Source organism: Oncorhynchus masou, chromosome 20 (genome assembly GCF_036934945.1).
Source record: "Oncorhynchus masou masou isolate Uvic2021 chromosome 20, UVic_Omas_1.1, whole genome shotgun sequence".
Taxonomy (NCBI): Eukaryota; Metazoa; Chordata; class Actinopteri; order Salmoniformes; family Salmonidae; genus Oncorhynchus; species Oncorhynchus masou.
The window spans coordinates 9,829,686-9,851,401 of record NC_088231.1 but is presented as its reverse complement, the minus strand read 5'-3'; the positions used below and the strand labels follow the sequence as shown (position 1 = coordinate 9,851,401).

Sequence of the window (21,716 nt, the reverse complement as noted above, 5' to 3'; positions counted from 1 at the left end):
GAAAGGTGCATACACCGCCACCTACTGTACTGGAGTGTGAGACCGTCCTCCAATGATTCTCTTCACTAAACCTGAGCTGTGTTCGAATACTCATACTAACCGTACTATTTGTGACGTGAATTGAGTATATAGTATGCTTTTTGGTAATAGTGTGGATATAGTTTCTATGCAAAAAGTTATCGGATGACATACTAAATTTGACAAAATACGAAGTGGACACTTTTTCCGTGCTTTTAGGGCCGATAATGCATTTTTTTCCGAAAATAGGCGTGGCTTCACATCGTTTTCAGATTTTAAGAAAATGGCGAACAACATAAATTGAGCAATTCAATGTAATGACTTTTCAAATAAGTTACGTTACAGGTTATGTTAGCTACACTATTCTTACACACCGCATAGAATTGCAGTAACCGGTATGTTAGCTAGGTACCTAACGTTAGTTGGCTACTAATACATTGAACTTGCCAGGCAGTATTATTAACTATCTGCTATCTAACTACCCAACGTTTATTGACTTGATTATTCACATTGTTCTTAGCTAAGTGATATATTCGTTTCAATCGACATTGTTCATTCTGGCTATCTACTCCGATTTCAAGCAGAATAACTGATGAGTGAGGTGTTCTCTGTTTCATTTGTTTCTGAAAGTAGCAAGCCAACATTAGCTAGTTAACGTGGGTGCTTGACGACTGTTGAATGCTCGGATCAACACGACCCCTCCCGACTCCTCGGCCAGATCATGCTCCGAATTTATGAACTGACAACACTCTGGATTTACAAATGCCTTGACCGCACTCTGGCACTCCAGATTGAATTTACAAACACAACCCAAAATCATAAAATGTTTAGCTAGTTATTTGTTATGCTAGCAAGAGGTTGCATAACAACAGCATCAACTTCCGGTAGACAGGCAACGCTCTAGTAAACTCAACTGAAATGACAGTTCGTTTACAGTATACTAAAATGAACGAATAGCATACAGTATGTAGTATAGTCATTAAGTATGTAGTATACAGTATTTTAGTATGGATATTCAAATACAGATCTGGATTTATTTATTGTAAAAATGTTTTTAACTTGAATCCCTTTTCTCCCAATTTCATGGTATCCAATTGGTAGTTACAGTCTCGTCTCATCACTGCAACTCCCGTACGGACTCGGGAGAGGCGAAGGTCAAGAGCCGTGCGTCCTCCGAAACACAACCCAGACAAGCCGCACTGCTTCTTGACACGATGATCGCTTAACCTGGAAGCCAGCCGCACCAACGTGTCGGACCTGGTCCGGCACATGAGTCGCTAGTGCGCGATAGGACAAGAACATCCCTGCCGGCCAAACCCTTACCAAATCCGTCCGACGCTGGGCTAATTGTGCGCCACCCCATGGGTCTCACGGTCGCGGCCGGCTGCGACAGAGCCTGGACTCGAACCAGAATCCCTAGTGCTCCAGCTAGCGATGCAGTGCCTTAGACCCTCCCATACAGATTTCTTTGAAAAAATGTCTTCCCTTACTATTCCCATCCCATTGCCTCTGCCAGCAATGTAACCCATTTTCCCTAATCAATATGTACATTTCTCTAATTAACTGCACCTGTATATCCACAATATTATTTTTCACTGCTTTCTTTGCTATTATATCTACTATATAATTTTAACTAACTCCTGTATGAGTAGGAATGCAACAAAACTGAACAACAGCGTCATTACTTCTACAAATGAATCCTCTCGTTCTGATTTTCCAGATCTTTTTTACCTTTATTTAACTAGGCAAGTCAGTTAAGAACAAATTCTTATTTTCAATGACGGCCTATGAACAGTGGGCTAACTGCCTGTTCGGGGCAGAACGACAGATTTGTACCTTGTCAGCTCGGGGGTTTGAACTTGCAAGCTTCCGGTTGCTAGTCCACCACTAGGCTACCCTACCCATCTTAAACTACACAAAACTGATGCAGAGTCCAAACAAATTACAACTCTTGGTTGCACCTCTATCCATTGCAATACAACAATCACAACCATTTCTGTTGAATATACAAATAAATTACTTTATTTTCTTCAATCAGGCTAAGATCAACATATGGTCTTGTATAAAACCACAGTAGCACATGTCCCAGATGGCTCTATAAAAAAGGTCCCCGTGTCTATATTCATCAAACCCCTTTCCGAATCTCAGGGGCTCCCTCTTTTGATATTGTTCATATTCCCAGCAGTCTTCCAATACTGCCAGCGTAGTATCGACATGTTATCAACCTCTTAAGGATTTTCACCTAAAATGAGATACCCAAATCTGACTGCCTGTAGCTCAGGACGTGAAGCAAGGATATGCATATTCGTGATACCATTTGAAAGGAAACACTTTGAAGTTTGTGGAAATGTTAAATTAATGTAGGAGAATATAACAGATCTGGTAAAAAAAGTTTTTTGTTATGTTTGTACCATCATCTTTGAAATGCAACAGAAAAGTCATCATGTATTATTCCAGCCCAGGCACAATTTAGATTTTGGCCACTAGATGGCAGCGGTGTATGTGCAAAGTTTTAGACGGATCCAATGAACCATTGCATTTGTTCAACATTTTGTATCAAGAATGCCCAAATGTGCATAATTGGTTTATTAATACATTTAAGTTCATAACTGCACTCTCCTCAAACAATAGCATGGTAATCTTTCACTGTAATAAATCTACTGTAAATAGGACAGTGCAGTTAGATTAACAAGAATTTAACTTTCTGCCAATATCAGATATGTCCAGAGAAATGTTCTTGTTACTTACAACCTCATGCTAATCACATTAGCCTACGTTAGCTCAACCTCTACAGGACCCACCGATCCTGTAGAGGTTTTAACTCATCTAAGGGATAGTGGTATTTCTCAATAATCTACTTGTAAAGCCTCTACCGGTGTAGTTTTAAAAAGGCATCATCATACATACTGCGTGCCCTCACGCAACAGCAATGTAATAGCCACTGAACCATATACAAAGCACCCATAGTTAGACGATCTGATCAAAGTATGATAAATATTCACTAAAGATTAGCGTTAACGATGACTGGAAGTCTATGGGTATCTACTAGCGGATACAGATAGCGCAATGACTGGAGGTCTATGGGTAACGCTAATTTGCATTGGTTCGCAAAACTACCTCTAACTTCCTTCATACTGAACAGAGACATAAAAATGGTATCCACAAGTTCCTCTGATGCTGGGGAAGTAGATAAAGTGCCCCATAGCTGAACCCCCGGAAGTATCCCTTTATCCTTGAAGGAAACCTCCACCCAAAAATGATATTTTGGTATTTGCTTTATTAGTCCATTGTTGACATAGTCCTAAAATATTTTGCTTGTCAGCAATCAAAATGATCAAGTTTTGTAACTTTCAAAATACAGAAATCATCCCTGTATGATGCATTCTGCAAACGTAAGAATCTCTGGATTAACTATCGAATGTTAGCTAAATGTTCTTTAAATGGACAATTCCGTGAAATGTCTGTTGGAAGTTTTAAATTGACACAATACCTGTTAGTAATGGTATCAGCTAGAGATAACATGCAGGAGCTTGCAGGGATTTGTAGTTTTGCATGTCTACTTTGATGCTAATTAGCATTTGCGAATCAGAGTAAATAGAGCCGAATATATTGATAAAAGTTACCTTGTATGAGAGAAATGTACATGGTTATCATGCCAGGGGAAGCCTACACTGGAAGCCCTTAATTTAAGTGTTTCTAAAATCCCCTATGGGAAAAATGGTGGAAAAACAATTGGAACCATTTCCCTGTTTGACCTCTAGGTTTTATGGGTATTATGACACCTCCACTTTGGGGCTCTATAGTCTCAAGGCTTAAAAATCCTCATTTAGCCCATCTCCTTCCCATCATCTACACTGATTGAAGTGGATTTAACATGTGACATCAATAAGGGATCATAGCTTTTACATGGTCAGTTGCATTGAAAGAGCAGGTGTTCCCAATGTTTTGTACACTCAGTGTTCATGGGCTGTGTGCTTTTTCTGCTGATGTAGCCAAATGTATCTCCTCTCTGAGAACCTCTTCCTGCATGCGTACAGTGTGGACCTTCAGGTGCATCTTCAACGGGTACTGGCGGGAGAACCTCTTCTCTAACTGGGGGCAGCTGTAGGAATGCTCCATGTAGACCCTCTGCTGCCTCGTCAGGGTGCCAGCCTCAAATCCAATTAAATTGTATTTGTCACATGCGTCGAATACTAAAGGTGTTGACCTTACAGTGAAACGCTTACTTACAAGCCCTTAACCAACAATACTGTCAAGAAAAATAAGAGTTAATAAAATATTTACTAAATAAACTTACCTTACAACCTTATTCTAAAAATGACTACAGATATTTTTCCATCAATCTACACAATACCCCATAATGAGAAAGAAACAAAAACTGTTTTTTTATATCACATTTACATAAGTATTCATAACCCTTTACTCAGTACTTTGTTTAAAGCACTTTTGTTAGCCATTACAGCATCGACTCGTATTGGGTATGACACTACAAGCTTGGCACACCTGTATTTGGGGAGTTTCTCCCATTCTTCTCTGCAGATCCTCTCAAGCTTTGTCCGGTCTCAAGCGTTGCTGCACAGCTATTTTCAGATCTCTCCAGAGATGTTAGATTGGGTTCAAGTCCGGGCTCTGGCTGGGACACTCAAGGACACTGAGAGACTTGTCCCGAAGCCACTCCAGCGTTGTCTTGGTTGTGTGCTTAGGGTCGTTGTCTTGTTGGAAGGTGAACATTCGCCCCAGTCTCAGGTTCTGAGTGCCCTGAAGCAGGTTTTCATCAAGGATCGCTCTGCACTTTGCTCTGTTCATCTTTGCCTCGATCCTGACTAATCTTCCATTCCCTGCCGCTAAAAAACATGCCCACAGCATGATGCTGCCACCAACATGCTTCATCGTAAAGATGGTGCCAGATTTCCTCCAGAGGTGATGCTTGGCATTCAGGCCAAAGAGTTCAATCTTGGTTTCATCAGGACAGAGAGTCCTTTAGGTGCCTTTTGGCAAACTCCAAGCAGGCTGTCATATGCCTTTTACTGAGGAGTGGCTTCTGTCTGGCCACTCTACCATAAAGGCCTCATTGGTGAAATGCTGCAAAGATGGTTTCCCTTCTGGAAGGTTCTCCCATCTCCACAGAGGAATTCTGGAGCTCTGTCAGAGTGACCCCATCGGGTTCTTGGTCCCCTTCATGATCAAGGCCCTTCCCCCCCTGATTGCTCTGGCCGGGCGTCCAGCTCTAGGAAGAGTCTTGGCGGTTCCAAACTTCTTCCAGTTAAGAATGATGGAGGTCACTGTGTTCTTGGGGACCTTCAATGCTGCAGACATTTTGCTACCCTTCTCCAGATTTGCGCCAACACAATTCTGTCTCGGAGCTCTACAGACAATTCCTTCGACATCATGGCTTGGTTTTTGCTCTGACGTGCACTGTCAACCGTGGGACCTTATATAAACAGATGCGTGCCTTTCCAAATCATGTCCAATCAACTGAATTGACCACAGGTGGACTTAAATCAAGTTGTAGAAACATCTCAAGGATGATCAATGGAAACAGGATGCATCTGAGCTCAATTTCGAGTCTCACAGCAAAGGATCTGAATACTTAAAAAAATAAAAAACAGATACCTTATTTACATATTTAATCCATTTTAGAATAAAGCTGTAATGTAACAAGATGTGGAAAAGGGAAAGGGTCAGAATACTTTCCGAAGGCACCATATACATGACTGGGAATACAGATTTGCATCTGTTGGTCACAGATAGCTTTAAAAAAAGTAGGGGTGTTTGGATGAGAGCCAGTCAGTATCTGCTGTGACCACCATTTGCCTAATGCAGCGCGACACATCTCCTTTGCATAGAGTTGATCAGGCAAACGGAAACCCTGGACCAGACCCCCCCCTTTCTTATTTAGGCACCCTTCAGAGTATACCAAAGGTGTGACTAAGTCACTACTATTCGAGTCTCAAAGAAGTCTCAAGTCACAAAGTAGAACAGGTTGAGTCAAGTCCAAGTCGTGCATTCTAAGAGCAACTCGCATCATCAGTTATTTCAAGTCAAGTTTAATAAACATAAATACGTTTTAAATACACCAAAATACGCATACACTGAACAAAATATATAAATGCAACTTGTAAAGTGTTAGCCCCATGTTTCATGAGCTGAAATAAAATATCCCAGAAATTGTCCATACACACAAAGGTAATTTCTCAAAAATGTTGGCCACAAATTGATTTAGATCCCTGGTAGTGAGCATTTCTCCTATGCCAAGATAATCCATCCACTGGACAGGTATGGCATCTCAAGAAGTTGATTAAACATCATGTTCATTACACAGGTGCACCTTGTGCTGGGGACAAAAGGCCACACTAAAATGTGAAGTTGTGTCACACAACACAATGCCGCAGATGCCTCAAGTTGAGGGAGTGTGCAATTGGCACGCTGACTGCAGGAATATCTCCCAGAGCTATTGCCAGATAATTGAATGTTAATTTCTCTACCATAAGCCACCTCCAACGTTGTTTTAGAGAATTTGTTAGTACATCCAACCGGCCTCACAACCACAGACTACGTGTATGGCGTTGTGTGGGCGAGCAGTTTGCTGATGTCAACGCTGTGAACTGAGTGCCCCATGGTGTTTGTGAGGTTATGGTATGGGAATGCATAAGCTACGGACAATGAACACAATTGAATTTTATCGATGGCAATTTGAATACAGAGACACCGTGACGAGATCCCGAGGCCCATTGTCGTGCCATTCATCCGCCGCCATCACCTCATGTTTCAGCATGATAATGCACAGCCCCATGTTACTATATCTGTACACAATTCCTGGAAGCTGAAAATGTCTCAGTTCATCCATGGCCTGCATACTCACCAGACATGTCAACCAGTTAGCCCTGTTTGGGATGCTCTGGATCAACGTGTACGACAGCGTGTTCCAGTTCCCACCAATATCCAGCAACTTCGCACAGCCATTGAAGAGGAGTGGGCAAACATTCCACAGGCCACAATCAACAGCCTGATCAACTCTATGCAAAGGCGATGTGTCGGTCTGCATGAGGCAAATGGCGGTCACAGCAGATACCGACTGGTTCTCATACACCTCATCCATTTTGTTTTTAAGGTATCTGCGACCAACAGGTGCATATCTGTATTCCCAGTCATGTATATATATATATATTTGTTGTTGTTGATGTTTTAACGATCTCAGTCCAGCTTTAAACTTACTCTTGAATGTAGTAATAGTAGAAGTCACGAATGTGCAATTTTGAAATTGGGTAGTGCATCATCAGTTCCTCGTCATGTTAGTCATTGCATACCATAGAGAGATGGAAACTTGTCAAAAATGTCCAGATCAATTAGCCCATGTCAGCAAATGTTTGTTTTTTTAACATAGTTTTTTTTTGCCCATTCAAGCTCCTGTTTAGCCCAATCAAAGCTCTTCTGTCCTGGCACCCCAATGGTGGAACCATCTTTCCCTTGCAACTAGGAGCTCCTGCTAAATTACAAAAATTTAATGTCTCAACAAAAATCTGCATGAACATCATAAACTGCATTCATTCTGTCAATAAAAGTGTCTTGGGGAAAAATGTCAATAGTTGAATGGAAGTAATTAAACTGGCACTTGTGAATATATAGCCTACACAGTACAAACACAATATCTAACAGACTTTTTAGGCTTATATATGCATCATATAGTGCCTTCAGAAAGTATTCATACCCCTCGACTTATTCCATATTTTGTTGTGTTACAGTTGGAGTTCAAAACGGATTAAAAAATATATAATTCCCCTCACCCATCTACAGACAATACCCCATAATAAAAGTGAAAACATGTTTAGACATTTTAGCTAATTTATTGAAAATTAAATACAGAAATTGACATAAGTATTCACACCCGAGTCAATACTTTGTAGAAGCACCTTTGGTATGCGATTACAGCTGTGAGTCTTTCTGGGTAAGTCTCTAAGAGCTCTCCACACCTGGATTGTGCAAATTTGCCCATTATTCTTTAAAACAATTATTCAAGCTCTGTCAAATTGGTTGTTGATCATTGCTAGACAACCATTTCCAGGTCTTGCCTTAGAATTTCAAGTAGATTTAAGTCAAAACTGTAACTCGGCCACTCAGGAACATCCAATGTCATCTTGGTAAGCATCTCCAGTATATATTTGGCCTTTTGTTTTAGGTTATTGTCCTGTTGAAAGGTGAATGTCTCCATGTCTGTTGGAAAGCAGACAACCAGATTTTCCTGTAGGATTTCACCTGCGACTATATCTATCCATCTTCTTCTTATCCTAAAAAAAAACTCCCTAGCCTTTGCTGATGACAAGCATACACCTAACATGATGTAGCCACCACCATGTTTGAAAATATAAAGAGTTGTACTCAGTGATGTGTTTGTCTCAATTACAAAGTGTTATGTTTGGAGCAAACCTAATTTCTTTGCTACATTTTTATTTTGCAGTTTAACTTTAGTGCCTTATTGCAAACAGGATGTATGTTTTTGAATATTTGTATTCTGTACAGCCTTCCTTCTTTTTACTCTGTCAATTAGGTTATTGTGGAGTAATTACAATGTTCTACCACAGCCATTAAACTCTGTTTGAAAGTCACCATTGGGCCTCCCGAGATTCTGGATTCTGGGTCCAAGTCCAGGCTCTGTCACAGCCGGTCGCGACCGGTAGACCCATGGGGTGGTGCACAATTGGCCCAGCGTCGTCCGGGTTAGGGAGGGGGTCCTTGTCCCATCGTGCACTAGCGACTCCTGTGGCGGGCCGGGCGCAGTGCACCCTGACACGGTCACCAGGTGCATGCCGTTTCCTCCGACACATTGGTGCGGCTGGCTTCCGGGTTAATTGAGCATTTTGTCAAGAAGCAGCGCGGTTGTGTTTGAGGATGCACGGCTCTCAACCTTCGCCTCTCCCGAGTCCGTATGGGAGTTGCAGTGATGAGACAACTGGATACCACAAAAAAGGGTCAAAGTAAAAAAAAATAAAGCCAACATTTGTCTCTTGGTGAAATCCCTGAACGGTTTCCTTCCTCTCCGGCAACAGAGTTAGGAAGGACATCTGTATCTTTGTAGTGACTGGATGTATTGATACACCATCCAAAGTGTAATTAATAACATCACCATGCTCAAAGGGATATTCAATGTCTGCTTTTTATTTTTACCCATCTACCAATAGTTGCCCTTCTTTGCGAGGCATTGGAAAACCTCCCTGGTGTTTGCGGTTGAATCAGTGTTTGAAATTCACTGCTCGACTGAGGGACCTTACAGATAAATGTATGTGTGGGGTACAGAGATTAGGTAGTCATTCAAACTTCATGTTAAACACTTATTGCACAGAGTGAGTCCATGGAACTTGTTTAGAACATTTTTACTCCAGAACTTATTTTGGCTTGCTATAAGAAAGGGGTTGAATACTTTTCAGCTTATCATTTATTATTACATTTGTAAAAAGACAAACAATTTAATCAATTTTAAATTCAGGCTGTATCACAACAACATTTGGAGAAAGTCAAGTAATGTGAATACTTTCTGAAGGCATTGTATATCACACAATGTCTGGATGCAATATTCTACCCAGGAATATCCAACACTGAAATTTGTTACTCTCATTATTCCGAATGCATTTGTGGATTTTTTCAGCTGACAGTAAAAAGAAAATCATCTTTCATTAATCTAAACCTTAGAAGCTGTCGAGCAGAATGGTTACTTTCTATGTTATACAGAGGAATGTTTTTTCTGCTGGTGTGTCCTTAGGTAGCTCCTCTCTGAGAACTTCTTCCCACAGTGCATACAGGTGAACGGCCTCTCTCCCTCATGGACCTTCAGGTGCATCTTCAGGTTGCCAGCCAGGGCAAAGCGCATGTGACACTGGGTACAGCTGAAAGGTTTCTCACCTGTGTGGACCCTCTGGTGCCTCTTCAGGTCACCAGCCTGGGAGAACCTCTTCTCACACTGGGGGCAGCTGAAAGGTTTCTCCCCTGTGTGGACCCTCTGGTGCCTCTTCAGGTGGTCCTGGCGGGAGAACCTCTTCTCACACTGAGTACAATTGAAGGGATTCTCCCCTGTGTGGACCCTCTGGTGGATCTCCACCTTCTGGAGGCAGCTGAAGCCTTTGTTACAGAACATGCAGAGGAACCGTTTCTCTTTACTATTGCCTGATGTGGCTCCCCCTCCCTGAGTCTGGGCTCTAGCCCTGTCGTTGGAGTTAAATACCTGATCGAAAAAGACGCGTCCATGTGAATCGGAAGGTGCCATCGACGTGGACACTGGGTCGTGATCCCTGAGCGCATGCGAAGGGGAGTGGATTGCGACATTTAGACTGGTCTCTAACCCATCCCTGCAGTCTAAGAAGTCACTGGTGTTGCCCTGCGAGTATCCTTTCCATATAGGAGTCTCGTCTGCATTACATGTCAGAGGAGCGTCGCCTTCCACTTTCACTATAACCTCCCCTTTCTTATCTAGGCACCCTTCAGAGTATACTCTACTACTGTATGGGTTCCAGTCCCCTCTAGACAGATCCGTCTGTGTCTCTAATACCAAGGGCATGATGCCAGGGTCCATCTCTGTAGTGTAAGAACGAGACAGATCATTAACAGTCTCTAATGCATCACTTGAGTCTTGATGGGAATGAACTGTCCTTGGGCTCGAGTTTTCATAAAGTAAATATTTTGAGTCAGGAGCAGGAGAACAGCCCAGTCTCCCCAGTAACAGTCTCTCTGGGTCTGATCTGTGGTCAGATCCTGTGTGTAAGAGCCTGTGTGTCTCGGTGTCTGTCTCTGACTTGAGGATGACCTCCGTGATGCTGGGTCGGGTCCTGGGCTGGGGCGTGGTGGCAAGATCCACCACGGCTACAGGGGGCGCCACTCCAGCCGCTGCTCCAGTCTGAATGTCTCTGCTGTGTTGTGGGTCCTCCTCTCCTTCAGTCTTCTCCTGCTTGACCAAAGATGATGCTCCAGGACATACAGCCTCTGCATCCGCAGGCTGACACAAGAGAGAAGATGATTATTATCGGTAAAGGAGTTGAATTCGATAACAATGTCATGGGAAGTCTCATGTAAGCAAATTGGGATATGTATGTGGCATATGTTCTAGGATTCATCCGATAGCATTGAGCAGCGAGTTGTACCGGGAAAATAATTCTGGGGCCCTTAGTATTTCCTGATCTGGTAACCTAACCAGGTAAAAGTCCGGACTTTATACAGCCTGGGGTGATTCATCTGTAGTAAAAAGGTTAAATATGGGCTTTTGCAACAGCTAAATGGGGATCCTAATAAAATACATGGTTTGAAAAGAGGATAAACATGGTTGGACAATAAAACTCACAAGACTGCGCTTGTTCTATGCAGGTTTGAATCGCGTAGTCCTGCCCTATGCAACTGTCAGCTATTGTGTTTGATTAATTCCAGTTAATAATTGGATTGAAAAAGTCTAGGTAGCCTAGTCAGCCCAAGTTTGAATATAAACCAAATCTGTTCCGATTCACATTTTCTCACTAACAAATGGGCGACAGATACACAACATTACCACTTTGTTTACCCTGGCCAGAGCGACAGGGAGCATGGAAGGCTAGACTATGCAGCTGCGGTTTTCAGTAGCCTACAGTTGATCAGACTGAGAAACTGTGTCGTCTCCAAGCAATACCGCATGTCAGATAGCTAGTGTTTAGGTGTATATGCTGCCACATTTATGTAAGAGTTTTTGATGGTGTCTAAATAAATAAATAAATACCGTGGGAATGAGGAGAGCACACCTCGATTTCAGTGAATCTGATTGGTAAAAACACTCAGACTGCAGCAGCACTCTGATGTTGACAGAGAAATTGTGAGAGAGTTGACAAATCCGTGTATGAGGGCTGTCAATTTTCTATAATGCCTGCCACAACAAGTTGATGCATGATTCTGGTTCAATTGATAACATAAGGGAAATTTTATAGACACTCTTGAAAGCCAGATCAGTGATTACTGCAACAAAAAAAGCAGGTTCAACTATTTTGATAAAACAATATATTATTTGTGGGTCTTATGGTTGTGGAAGGCTTATATTTATCTTAGGTATAATTTCACAAGCCCTGAATTCATTAGATTATTTCTGACTGCTTTAACATCCAGCGTATTTGACCATTAAATTGTACAACAAAGCTTATTTAGAGAAAACCTTTTTAAAAATGTGATACAGTGCAGTCGGAAAGTATTCTGACCACTTTACTTTTTCCACATTGTTACAATATAGCCTTATTCTAAAATGGATTAAATAAAATGAAAAACGAATTAAATCTACACACAATACCCCATAATTATGAAGTGAAAACAGGTTATACATTTTTGGTAATTTCTATTTAAAAAACATTTAAAATACCTTATTAATAGAAGTATTCAGACCCTTCGCTATGGAGACTCGAAATTGAGCTCAGGTGCATCCTGTTTCCATTGATCATCCTTGAGATGTTTCTACAACTTGACTGGAGTCCACCTGTGGTAATTGTAATTGATGGGACATGATTTGGGAAGGCACACCCATGTCTATATAAGGTCCCACAGTTGACAGTGCACGTCAAAGCAAAAACCAAGCCATGAAATTGAAGGAATTGTTCGTAGAGCTCCGAGATAGGATTGTGTCGAGGCACAGATCTGCTGTTTGCAGCATTGACATTGAAGGTCCCCAAGAACACAGTGGCCTCCATCATTCTTAAATGGAAGAAGTTTGGAACTACAAAGACACTTCCTAGAGCTGGCTGCCCAGCCAAACTGAGCAATCGAGGGAAAAGGGCCTTGGTCAGGGAGGTGACCAAGAACCTGTTGGTGTGTCTGACAAGAGCTCCAGAGTTCCTCTGTGGAGAAGGGACAACCTGCAGCGCTCCACCAATCAGGCCTTTATGGTAAAGTGGCCAGACGGAAGCCACTCTTCAGTAAAAGGCACATAACAGTCCACTTGGAGTTTGCCAGAACACACTTAATGACTCTTGAACCATGAAATTCTCTGGTCTGATGAAACCAAGATTGAACTCCTTGGCCTGAATGCAAAGCATCACGTCAGGAGGACACCTGCCACCATCCCTACGGTGAAGCATGGTTGCGGCAGCATCATGCTGTGGGGATGTTTTTCAGCGGCAGGGACTGGGAGACTAGTCAGGATTGAGGGAAAGATGAACGGAGCAAAGTACAGAGATCCTTGATGAAGTCCTGAGCGCTCTGGAGCAGGTTCTCAGACTGGGGCAGAGGCTCATCTTCCAACAGGACAACAACCCTAAGCACAGCGAAGATGCAAAGGGGTTGCTTTGGAACAAGTCTCTGAATGTCCTTGAGTGGCCCAGCCAGAGCCCAGACTTAAACCAGATCTAACAACTCTAGAGACCTGAAAACAGCTGTGCAGAGACACTACCCATCCAACCTGTAAGAGCTTGTAAGGATGTGCAGAGAGGAATGGGAGAAACTCCCCAAATATAGATGTGCCATGCCTGTAGCATCATACCAAAGAAGACTCAAGGCTGTAATTGCTTCTATAAGTGCTTCAACAAAGTATTAAGTAAAGGGTCTGAATACCTATGTAAAATGAGACATTTACAGTGTTTTTAAACTCATAAATGTCAGAAAACTCGTTTTTGCTTTGTCTTTATGGGGTATTATGTGTAGCTTGATGAGGTGGAAAATAACAAATAAATCCATTTTAGAATAAGGATGTAATGTAACAAATGTGGAAAAAGTGAAGTGGTCTGAATATTTTCTGAATGCACAGTATATCGCGAATTGGCCCTTTAAGTTTGAAAACAAAATTGATATGATTTTTAAGCCATATCGCCCAGCCATAGGTGGAATCCTATTACACCAGCTGCAACGCTTGTCGTATGTGGCAGGGCTTGCAGACAATAACAGATTACAAAGGGAATCCCAGCCGTGAGATGCCCAGTGTGATGCAGCACTCCCAAACGAGTGAAATGCCTTTTATGCTAGCTTCGAGGAATACAACACAGAGTCTTGCGTGAAAGCCCCTGTTGTTCCGGATGACTGTGACCCTGCGACTGAACACCTTACCTCTGCAACTGGATCCTGGACTTCCTGCCAGGCCAGCCACAAGTGGTGAGGGTAGGCAACAACAACTCCGCCACGTTGACCCTCAAAACCGGGGCCCCTCAGCAGAGCTCTACACTGACCTTTTTTACAAGGAGCACATGTCAGCCTAAGATGAAAAAATATTTGCTGTAACAAGCAGTTCTCTTTGTAGTAATGGTGCAGGCATAACAGTCATGAACCTGCAGGGCTCGACATTAACACTTGTTTTTTTACTTGTCCCGGACAAAAGGACAAGTCAGACAAGAAAAATGTAAATGAGATGTCCGAATGGACAAGTAAAAATAAATACACAAAAACACAATATCAAACAATTACTCCGATCAGAGGCCAACATTGGAATAATATTCACATTTATTTCTCATGTTAAAATGTAGGTGATATCCATGTTGGTTACAGCCTCATGTCCAAATCGATGCAGACATGAGGAGCCAGAAATTGTAGCCGTTCTAACGGACAACAATAAGTGGGTCTGTCAAGGTGCTGTTGGCTGTGCATCTGTACTACATGGACATTGTTGGCACACCCCCTTGGGTTTGTGCAGAGGATGGTAAGTTGGTGGTTGAAGATATCCTTCCAGTGGTGTGGGGGCTGTGCTTTGACAAAGTGGGCGGGGTTATATCCTGCCTGTTTGGCCCTGTCCGGGGGTATCGTCGGACGGGGCCACAGTGTCTCCCGACCCCTCCTGTCTCAGCCTCCAGTTTTTATGCTGCAATAGTTTGTGTCAGGGGGCTAAGATCAGTCTGTTATATCTGGAGTATTTCTCCTGTCTTATCCGGTGTCTTGTGCGAAATTAAGTATGCTCTCTTTTTCTCTCTCAGAGGACCTGAGCCCTAAGACCATGCATGCCTCAGGACTACCTGGCCTGATGACTCCTTGCTGTCCTCAGTCCACCTGGTCGTGCTGCTGCTCCAGTTTCAACTGTTCTGCCTGTGGCTATGAAGCCCTGACCTGTTCACCGGACGTGCTACCTGTCCCAGACTTGCTGTTTTTAACTCTCTAGAGACAGCAGGGGCGGTAGAGATACTCTGAATGATCGGCTATGAAAAGCCAACTGACATTTACTCCTGGGGTGCTGACCTGTTGCAACCTCTACAACCACTGTGGTTATTATTATTAGAGCCGGCTGGTCATCTATGAACATTTTAACATCTTTGCCGTGTTCTGTTATAATCTCCACCCTGCACAGCCAGAAGAAGACTGGCCATCCCTCATAGTCTGGTTCCTCTCTTTGTTTCTTCCTAGGTTCTAGCCTTTCTCTGGAGTTTTTCCTAGCCACCGTGCTTCTACACCTGTATTGCTTGCTGTTTGGGGTTTTCGACTGGGTTTCTGTACAGCACTTTGAGATATCAGCTGATGTAAGAATGGCTTTATAAATACATTTAATTGATTGATTGACAGACATTGGCTTACCCAAACGACAACTCATGCTCCGTTTATTTATTGGCTTCCTGGTAAGATCCTAATTTGATAAAGCCATAAATATCATTGTTTTGTCACAGAAGGCTGCTGAGGGAAGGACGGCTCATAATAATGGCTGGAATGGAGCGAATGGAATGGCATCAAATACATGGAAACTATGTTTATTTTTTTAATACACTGCTCAAAAAAATAAAGGGAACACTAAAATAACACATCCTAGATCTGAATGAATGAAATATTCTTATTAAATACTTGTTTCTTTACATAGTTGAATGTGCTGACAATAAAAACACACAAAAATTATCAATGGAAATCAAATTTATCAACCCATGGAGGTCTGGATTTGGAGTCACACTCAAAATTAAAGTGGAAAACCACACTACAGGCTGATCCAACTTTGATGTAATGTCCTTAAAACAAGTCAAAATGAGGCTCAGTGGTGTGTGTGGCCTCCACGTGCCTGTATGACATCCCTACAACGCTTGGGCATGCTCCTGATGAGGTGGCGGATGGTCTCCTGAGGGATCTCCTCCCAGACCTGGACTATGGCATCCGCCAACTCCTGGACAGTCTGTGGTGCAACGTGGCGTTGGTGGATGGAGCGAGACATGATGTCCCAGATGTGCTCAATTGGATTCAGGTCTGGGGAACGGGCGGGCCAGTCTATAGCATCAATGCCTTCCTCTTGCAGGAACTGCTGACACACTCCAGCCACATGAGGTCTAGCATTGTCTTGCATTAGGAGGATTCCAGGGCCAACCACACCAGCATATGGTCTCACAAGTGGTCTGAGGATCTAATCTCGGTACCTAATGGCAGTCAGGCTACCTCTGGCGAGCACATGGAGGGCTGTGCGCCCCCCAAAAAATGCCACCCCACACCATGACTGACCCACTGCCAAACCGGTCATGCTGGGGGATGTTGCAGGCAGCAGAACGTTCTCCACGGTGTGTCCAGACTCTGTCACATGTGCTCAGTGTGAACCTGCTTTCATCCGTGAAGAGCACAGGGCACCAGTGGCGAATGTGCCAATCTTGGTGTTCTCCGGCAAATGCCAAACATCCTGCACGGTGTTGGGCTGTAAGCACAACCCCCACCTGTGGACGTCGGGCCCTCATACCATTCTCATGGAGTCTGTTTCTGACCGTTTGAGCAGACACATGCACATTTGTGGCCTGCTGGAGGTCATTTTGCAGGGCTCTAGCAGTGCTCCTCCTTGCACAAAGGCGGAGATAGCGGTCCTGCTGCTGGGTTGTTGGCCTCCTCCTACGGCCTCCTCCACGTCTCCTGATGTACTGGCCTGTCTCCCCTGGTAGCGCCTCCATGCTCTGGACACTACGCTGACAGACACAGCAAACCTTCTTGCCACAGCTCGCATTGATGTGCCATCCTGGATGAGCTGCACTACCTGAGCCATTTGTGTGGGTTGTAGACTCCGTCTCATGCTACCACTAGAGTGAAAGCACCGTCTGCATTCAAAAGTGACCAAAACATCAGCCAGGAAGCATAGGAACTGAGAATTGGTCTGTGGTCCCCACCTGCAGAACCACTCCTTTATTGGGGGTGTCTTGCTAATTGCCTATAATTTCCACCTGTTGTCTAATCCATTTGCACAACAGCATGTATTGTCAATCAGTGTTGCTTCCTCAGTGGACAGTTTGATTTCACAGAAGTGTGATTGACTTGGAGTTACATTGTGTTGTTTAAGTGTTCCCTTTATTTTTTTGAGCAGTGTATATACCATTTCCCCCCCTTCCCTTATTAGAGTAAACTAACGGACAACAATACTTCTACTTACAGCTACTTCGTTCACATCTACAGTACCTGTAATTAAATAATTATACATATGATCCTAATTTCCTCTTTCTTCAAGTGCTAGATTATCACTCACAGTGGCCAATCCACCAGTCATTCTGAGCTTAACTTCAACCCTTCGATATCCACAGATTAACCCACCTTTCCCATTTCCTTTTGCAATACATCCCTCCATTTCACTATGATGTCTTACAAGGGTCTTGAACCTCCCTATTTGTAACATTTCTACTGATCATTCCCTAACAATAAATAGCTTACCCAACAGTATAATGATATTTCCTATTGACTGATGGTTTTTCAGATCCTGCAACAACAGTTGGTTAGGGTTTTAGTCCAGAGAATTCAGAGAAATGAATTACATAGCCACTGCTAAATAATTATCCGCAGTGACCCTATATTGCACTGACTATGCCAACGTGTCTCAAACTAGGGGTCTTGAATTAAAAATGGGGTCGCAAGAGAAACTATGAAATAAAATAAGCTTGGTTCATTGAACCCGGGTTACGTCAGTAACCTCCGGTAGCCGCGGTTGTAATAAACTGAGCGGTTTCTGTTTCCTTCCTACAAATAAAATGTAATAAAATAAAATCTTTTATACGGTTTAAGCTACAAAATATTATGACCCCCATCACTGAAAGATAAGACTCAGGAATACATGTGTCTCCCTCAATAAATGCCCACAAGTCTCATTAGAACAGAGTGGACTAGACCAGTCACTAAATCAGACTGGTGGAGAAAGAACATCAATGATGATGTTCTTTTCTACACAGAAGATCATACAAAATGATCGCCTGATGATTTTCTGAACTTCCCAATACCTTTCTGATCCCTTATTGAGGTCACTAGTTAAGGTATCGTGGCTTTCACCTGGTCAGTCTATGTCATGGAAAGAGCAGGTGTTCTTAATGCATTTTAGAGCCCGCTACCCCTGTCGCCCCATGAATGGTTTTGACCACTAACGTTTAAAAAGATATGTTTTGCATGGCCCGGTGCTGCGGGTGAGCAGGATTTGCAACCATTCCACTGATTCTAAATAGAAATCTCTACCCACCCTGGGGACCGGGCCAACCAAAACTACTACACGCTCCAAACCATACATTAGGCTATCCATATTACCAGATCTTCTATTCATTCTATTTCTATGGTGGACTTGCAGCTGCGATGTAGATAATGCATTGATGTATAGCTAGCTAGCTGAAACGACAGAGAGAACAAAGAATATAGCTATTTGATCATGTCTGTGTGTATATCCAAATATTAATGACGTCTGGAATCCTATATGGTTTCACTGGAATTATCAACAGGCAAGAATCAGACAAACGGCAACCCTCAACAGCTCGTATAGGCACGGTTTAGCTGAGATTCAACTGTTGACAGGTAGTCTTTCTGAAATAATAATTTTCACCTAATAGTATGCCTGTTAACCAAAATGGTGCTCACATAACTTTCCTGTGTCAGTCTGAGGTGGAATCTGAAACGAGAACCTCCTCTCTAGGACAGGAATTACTCAAAATAGGTGCGATAACTTATGTTGTGGGCCTTTAATAGCGGAGTGAAGGCTTTCTGAAATAGACGGGGCACATTTGATGTACTGTAATGTTTTATGTTACACTATCACACAAACCTCTATCACAATAACATGCTGGGTTGAGGTTCCAGTCTCCTCATTTATATCTATGGGTTGGTCATCTCTCCACGGGTTGAGTCCTGCTGGCTTCACAAAGCTCCTGTGGCCTCCAGTGAAATGTTCTTCACCTGAGAGAGTGAATGGAGGAAAGGGGTGGCTAAGTTAGATACTGTGTGATCAGTGCTATATTGTACACTATTGACACTGTCTACAATTGGCAAGGATGCAAGGTAACAGTTCTCATAATTTCTTGATATCCTAATTTATTGCTGGATTCTTTTCCATGCACCACGTTTTTTTATTGAGTATGACAATAGGAAATTGGTTAGAAGCTGGTTAGAATATGATACTGTCTTTGTCTAAAATCCAGCTTGCCTACTACTTACTTAAACTGCATACTAATCGTATAACATACTACTTAGTTTAAAAAAAATACAGTAAGCAACAAATACCAACATACTAGGCTAATCCATTTTTCTACATTAGATGTGTGTTGATTCTGCCAGCACTCTGTCGAGGGACGAGCATCGCGGATGGGTGACGCCATCTGACGTAAGGCAGTGAGGCTCATTGTGCTTTCAAGACAACTGGGAATTCGGAAATAACCGAGGTCAAATAATGACGAAAGTGATCTCCAGGTCGGAAAGTCGGAGCTCTAGAAAGACGTCTTAATTTCCGACATGCAATTTCCAGTCAGAGCGAGTTTTTTTCCCGAGTTCCCAGTTGTTTTGAATGCAGAGAAGTTGGAGATGTACTTGTTCTGAGTTGTTTTGAACCCGGCATAATACAGAGAACGCATCATCTAATTGCGATGTTTCCCGCCAATCGTTAGTTTAGTAACTCATCCATATCAGCTGTTGTCAAACACACGTGAGTCTTACTCGAAAGTGAACATTGATTTATACTAGACGAAAAGCCGACATGAGTATAACATACTGGCACTCAAAGCTTACTCAATTTTCGAAAAATCACATACTATAAAAAATTTTAGGCATACCTAAAAGGCCTATTATTTAGAACGAAAATATAGGTATTAGGACAAAGCAATTCTGTCGGTGGAAGAATACTTTTCTTGACCTTCCTGGTAAAATTGTACAATATGGATATCAGAGAAGTATTACATACTATCCAAAAACTGACCAAGTTCCAAACCTGGGTAACATATCTGAACACGAGCAGAGGGGAACGGGGCGACAGGCCGCGCAGCCTCCGCATTCAGCAAAATGTACCTCTTGCCATTCCTCTGTATCCGTCGAGGATCTTGACACTATTGGGACGACTCGCGAGGACGCGCTCCCGTGACACCTTCAGTTCCAAAAGCTGTAGTTTCCTCCGCAATGCCCTGTTTTCTTTCTGGCTTTGAGACATTTCCAAACGAAACACTGCATAGTCGTCGTCTACGAGTTTACATATCTCTGTAACGGCTGCATTCGCTAGCACCTCCATAATGGAGGCTATCTGAGTGTGAAAAACCACACCGTCACAGTTTGCCATTGTTAGCTAACACGAATTAAAGACAAACTGGGGTAACGTTAAGTATGTGACGCTGTGCAGTTAAATTAACAATGTTCCACTGTGTTAATAAATGTCTAAATAACAATAAAAACCTTAACGTGGAAATTGTTATTTGTCACTTCCGTTTGTTTGGCGTCATAGCTTAAAGGGTGTGTTTAAATGAAAAGGTTGTGCGCGCTGTTCTGTAAATTACGGTACAGTTTATTACGTTACACATCAAATCTCTTATGATGTGTGTCTTTCAAGACGATAGGAGAAATTGATAATGAATACATTTATTCCGTCTACATCACCTCAGTAAGATAAAGATTAAATTGTCCTTATTCTATCCAATGTTTACCGTCTCTCTAAAAGCAGGTATTTACACAAGCCTGTTTCAAATGATAAATTAACTAAGGATTAATGAGGGGTATGTGGTTATTTACCCTCTTAGCACAAGACACCAAACATAACTGCAGTGCATTCAGAAAGTATTCAGACCCCATGCCTTTCCCACATTTTGGTACGTTACAGCCGTATTCTAAAATGGTTCAAATATTCCCCACTCAATCTACACAAAATACCCCAAAATGACAAAGCAAAAACAGGTTTGGTAATGTTAGCAAATTTATAACAAATACAAAAATATATAAATGTAATATTTCCGTTTTTTAAGTATTTAGACCCTTTACTCAGTACTGTGTTGAAGCACCTTTGGCAGCAATTACAGCCTCAAGTCATCTTGGGTATGACGCTACAAGCTTGGCACATCTGTATTTGGGGAGTTTCTGTCTCTGTCAAGTTGTATGGGGAGCTTCACTCCACAGCTATTTTCAGGTCTCTCCAGAGATGTTTGATCGGGATCAAGTCCGGGCTCTGGCTGGGCCACTCAAGGACATGCAGAGACTTGTCCCGAAGTCACTCCTGCGTTGTCTTGGCTGTGTGCTTAAGTTTGTTGGAAGGTGAACCTTTGCCCAAGTCTGAGGTCCTGACCATGCTTCTCATGGTCTGAGAGTCCTTTAGGTGCTTTTTGGCAAACTCCAAGCGGGCTGTTATGTGTCTTTTACTGAGTAGTGGCTTCCGTCTGGCCACACTACCATAAAGGCCTGATTGGTGGAGTGCTGCAGGGATGGTTGTCCTTCTGGTAGGTTCTCCCAACTCCACAGAGATCTGTCAGAGTGACCATCGGGTTCTTGATCACCTGCCTGACCAACGCCCTTCTCCCCAGATTGTTCAGTTTGGCCGGGCGCCCAACTCTAGGAAGAGTCTTGGTGGT

At 42.8% G+C, this 21,716-nt stretch overlaps 2 protein-coding genes and 1 long non-coding RNA gene across 4 annotated transcripts in view; 2 read left to right on the top strand and 1 right to left on the bottom strand.

Annotated features, from left to right (window-relative positions):
- The window catches only part of LOC135506901 (zinc finger protein 777-like), a 199,309-nt gene that overhangs the window by 122,098 nt on the left and 55,495 nt on the right, over positions 1-21,716 (top strand). The window lies entirely within an intron of this gene.
- Positions 290-2,052, top strand: LOC135506918 (uncharacterized). The gene is made up of 2 exons (XR_010450578.1): positions 290-332; positions 1,120-2,052. It is a non-coding gene; the product is annotated as an uncharacterized LOC135506918 (long non-coding RNA).
- On the bottom strand, positions 9,371-20,594 carry LOC135506908 (zinc finger protein 583-like). Its single transcript, XM_064926337.1, has 3 exons — positions 20,176-20,594; positions 18,944-19,074; positions 9,371-10,999 (listed from the first exon to the last, which is right to left on the bottom strand). Exons 1-3 carry the CDS (start codon positions 20,438-20,440, stop codon positions 9,734-9,736), a joined length of 1,662 nt encoding a protein of 553 aa, XP_064782409.1. The 5' UTR covers positions 20,441-20,594; the 3' UTR covers positions 9,371-9,733.

Bases quoted from the DNA above. Each gene is read 5' to 3' on its own strand.
- LOC135506908 (XM_064926337.1), bottom strand. From the start codon at position 20,440: ATGGCAAACTGTGACGGTGTGGTTTTTCACACTCAGATAGCCTCCATT. The intron at 19,075-20,175 runs GTACATTTTGCT...TCACTCTCTCAG, and splicing joins ATACAGAGGAATGGCAAGAG to GTGAAGAACATTTCACTGGA. The intron at 11,000-18,943 runs GTTTGTGTGATA...CTCTTGTGTCAG, and splicing joins AGCATGTTATTGTGATAGAG to CCTGCGGATGCAGAGGCTGT.